The sequence below is a fragment of the Adiantum capillus-veneris genome, chromosome 3 (assembly GCF_014529385.1).
Source record: "Adiantum capillus-veneris isolate H3 chromosome 3, ASM1452938v2, whole genome shotgun sequence".
NCBI lineage: Eukaryota > Viridiplantae > Streptophyta > Polypodiopsida > Polypodiales > Pteridaceae > Adiantum > Adiantum capillus-veneris.
In genome coordinates this window covers 152,778,471-152,782,133 of record NC_140933.1, presented here as the reverse complement: position 1 = coordinate 152,782,133, position 3,663 = coordinate 152,778,471, and the positions used below count along the sequence as shown (strand labels likewise).

The 3,663-nt window shown below is 42.9% G+C and overlaps 1 protein-coding gene across 1 annotated transcript; it reads right to left on the bottom strand.

Annotated features, from left to right (window-relative positions):
- Positions 1 to 2,335: 2,335 nt before the first annotated feature.
- LOC147461967 (uncharacterized) lies at positions 2,336 to 3,127 on the bottom strand. The gene has a single exon (XM_086502210.1). It carries the CDS (start codon positions 2,984 to 2,986, stop codon positions 2,519 to 2,521), a length of 468 nt encoding a protein of 155 aa, XP_086358336.1. The 5' UTR covers positions 2,987 to 3,127; the 3' UTR covers positions 2,336 to 2,518.
- Positions 3,128 to 3,663: the final 536 nt, after the last annotated feature.

Below are 3,663 nucleotides of genomic sequence, written 5' to 3'. Positions count from 1 at the left end.
TGGCATGCAAGAGAGTACCAAATTGGTTAGTTCAAAGATGCTTGGGTACTATTCATGCAACCTTTGGTACTATAGCAGACTATTTTCATATTTGGTACTGTTTTTAGGATTTTGGTACTATATACAACCATTGGCATGCAAGAGAGTACCAAATTGGATGATTTTGGTACTATCTTTAGGCTTTTGGTACTATGTACAACCATTGGCATGCAGGAGAGTACCAAATTTGGTGGTTTACAAAGGCTTGGGTACTACACAAAGACTTTGGTACTACAAAATTAGTTTTTGGTAAAGAGTGAGGGTTTGGTACTCTATAAATAGGCTTTGGAATTACTAATATACAATTGAACACCAAATTTGGTACTGCACAGGGGCTTTGCTTCTATGCAAGATAGCTTTGGAACTACATAGAAATGCATTGGTACTCTATATAACCTTTGTAAGGTACAATATACACCCACAACCATATAGAAGACTACCAAATTTGGTAATGTCTTGATCAAATCAACCTTAAGGATTATCAAACAAATTACAATTGCTAAGAGTTGTTGGTACCTGAGAGTCATCGAGTAGATGCACAAGATGTTTGTCGACACTTTTTTGTCCAATTCTCTTTTTGTATATGTTCTTATTGTTACATGAAACTCTGGACTCTGATGTCCAAAAGGCATACACCAAATATCTGGTTTCATTGGTGATAATGGTTCCTCGAGGCAATTGTCTTTCACATGCACTCAATGGCAACACTTCATCTTCATCTTTATTCTCCAACCTTGAACTTGCAGTAGCTATATTTCTTCAATGGATACCCTGGACATTAGCAATTTTAGATTGGTTTACTAAGGTCACACATGTACTATTGTTCAAGATCATTGTTAAAGAGATTCTCTTCACAAAAATCTCACTTGCTAAGTGTGGGACCTTAATTTGAGTCAAAGTATTGTGCCCACCCTATAGAATGGTCTCTTTGACATTGCTAAAATTTGATTTTTGCAGCTCGAAAAATGTTTGGTGCTCCAAGAGTTGCTGAAATATTTCCTTCTGTTTATCCCTAATTGACAGTCCTAGTGTTTGCTTGCGGTAACATTGTGCCATCGTTGCGCAAATATTCTTCCTTGTCCTGGATTTTGGTCATCCAAGAGCATAAGAAGGATGACTTTCTTTGCTTCTATATTCGCGTTTCTTTGTAGCCCAATAGTTACGAAGAAAACCCTGATTAGTGAGATATGTCTAAATGGAAGTGCTAATGGGATGGCTTTGTATATGTTCATCCATGCTTGGACCACCTTCCAACTCATCGAAAGAGAATAGATGTGGATCACCGGAGCAGTATTGTCCATTGGCAAGGAGCAAGTGCGAGAGAGAGAGAGAGAGAGAGAGAGAGAGAGAGAGAGAGAGAGAGAGAGAGAGACCAGGGCAACTTTGGTGTCTCTAGAGCAAGCAAGGTGCAAGATGCAAAACTCTGTGTGTGTGTGTGTGTGTGTGTGTGTGTGTGTGTGTGTGAGAGAGAGAGAGAGAGAGAGAGAGAGAGAGAGAGAGAGAGAGAGACAGATTTCACTATCGTCCTCGGAGGTTAGATATGACCTATGGGACCAAGAAAACATACATGGTTGTGCCTCTTACTAGAGGGGTACATGGGATACATGGCTTGGACTCTTACTAGAGGGAGACATGGAGAATCATGACTAATGTGGATATAATTAAATTGTGACAAATGTCAATTAGGTACTGGGGAGAGAAGGGGAATGTGGCTTGGGAGTTTTTGGGGCCCAAAATCCCTCGATGATGGCATTGCCGCCTCGATAGATGGCCCATTTGCCGGTTGCTCATGCTTCTCGAACTTTCTGGAGTTCGTGTTTCTTGACTTTGAGTTGGGCGAGGGTCAAGACTTCACTTATCCATACTTTGGTGCCCTTGAGAAGTCGTGCTTGTTGTAGAAGTGCTATGCGTGCCTCTTTAGTCTTGAAGACCAAGATACCTTGGTTGCGGCAAAGATTCGGGCTAAATAAATGTAAGAGTTGCGAATATGTGCCTACGAGTATACAATACGCCTTTCACCAAATGAGGCATTGGCTTCAATCAATAATCTCACATGGACAAAGAATGGACAACATATATAAAACTCTGCAAATAGCGGTTCCTTCTTCTTCCTCTCTCTCTCTCTCTCTCTCTCTCTCTCTCTCTCTCCCCTTGCTGCCTCTTAAGGCTTGGGGTTACCTTGAGAGTGTGTGTGTGTGTGTGTGTGTGTGTGTGTTGGTTTTTTTTGTGGGGGGGGGGGGAAGAGGGGGGAATAGAGTTTTTTTTTTGCAAAATCACATATGTTTTGACTCTAGAACCACACCAAACGAGACATTGGCTTGAATGAAGTGAAGTTCAAGCAATTATGTCAATAAGCTCACAAAGGCAGAGGACAACAAACTCTGTAACGTCTAGCTCTATAGCTCTATACACAGCGACATCTGAGGGTGATGAGGGAATACAAAACATCCTGCTGACTCCAGTTTAAGCAAGCTGACTACTACGCGAGTCCGGGCACTCGATTGCCTCTGGCCGACAGCTTTCTCAGCAAGTCTCTGCACTGTTGTTGATAAATGTCATCCTGCCCAGCAGCTTGCAGATCAGGAGGCCCCTCCAGAAACTTCTGCACTGCCGTGTTTGTGCGGTGCGGATTGGCGGATCCCCCAGATTTCTGCGACTTCTGCCTTCGCATCACCAGCTTGGCCGGCATTTTGAAGCCCCAGCTTTGTTGATCCCCGCTTTTACCTGCAGCTCTCGGCCTACTGGAGGATGATCCTTGGCTCATCATGATCTCTTCATGACGGGGGGCTTCCACTCTATTATTGTGAATCCTCTCCTCATGATCACGCCCTATCATAGTGCCTGCTGCTGCTGCATCATCTCGCTGCCCAGCAGCTTGGCCTACCTGCACTCTCTCGTATTTCCTTCGTCGAAAAAGCCGCTTGACGTTGAACAAATTCATGCCCATGATTTTCACGAAAGAAGGTAAAGCTGCAGCTCTCTGGTGATCGGCGTGTCTGTGTAAGAGAGTGGAGAGAGAGAGAGAGAGAGAGAGAGAGAGAGAGAAAGAAAGGGGAGGAGGACGGAGGAGCGCCCAGAGAAGGTCGATGAATCCGCTAGAGCAAGGTGCCGCTGACTTTTTGGACACTCCTGGACCTGGATGCCAGACACCTTTTGACTGAGTCGAGGTCCGAACTGCGGGACGCCGAATTATTGGATTGTTTCTTTCCTGAAGCTAGTCACTAAAGGTTACCTAGGTCGGTGTCTCTTCCGTTTGGAAAGGATCTAGCCTACGCTTGCTCGCAGCTCACCCAAAAAAAAACCTTTTTTCCCGGCCATTGAGAACAAGGTGAAAATTCACTATGGCCTACATCAAGACTAATGATAATTTCATAATAAGAGGCTTCTTTGTGATAGGAAATAAATGGAAAATTACCAAAATATCCCTCTAATTTGTAGAAATACCCCTCAAATTTCAAAAGTTCCCCAAATACCTCCAATATTTTGTCATAAATTCCCAAAATACCCTTAGTTGTGAAATTAAATTTCTCCAAAGATTAAAATATTTGTAGCTTTTCATAAGAAGACTCATTGCTTATCATATAAGATGCTAAATCCAAAATTTGAGTTGATTATATGTAGGCT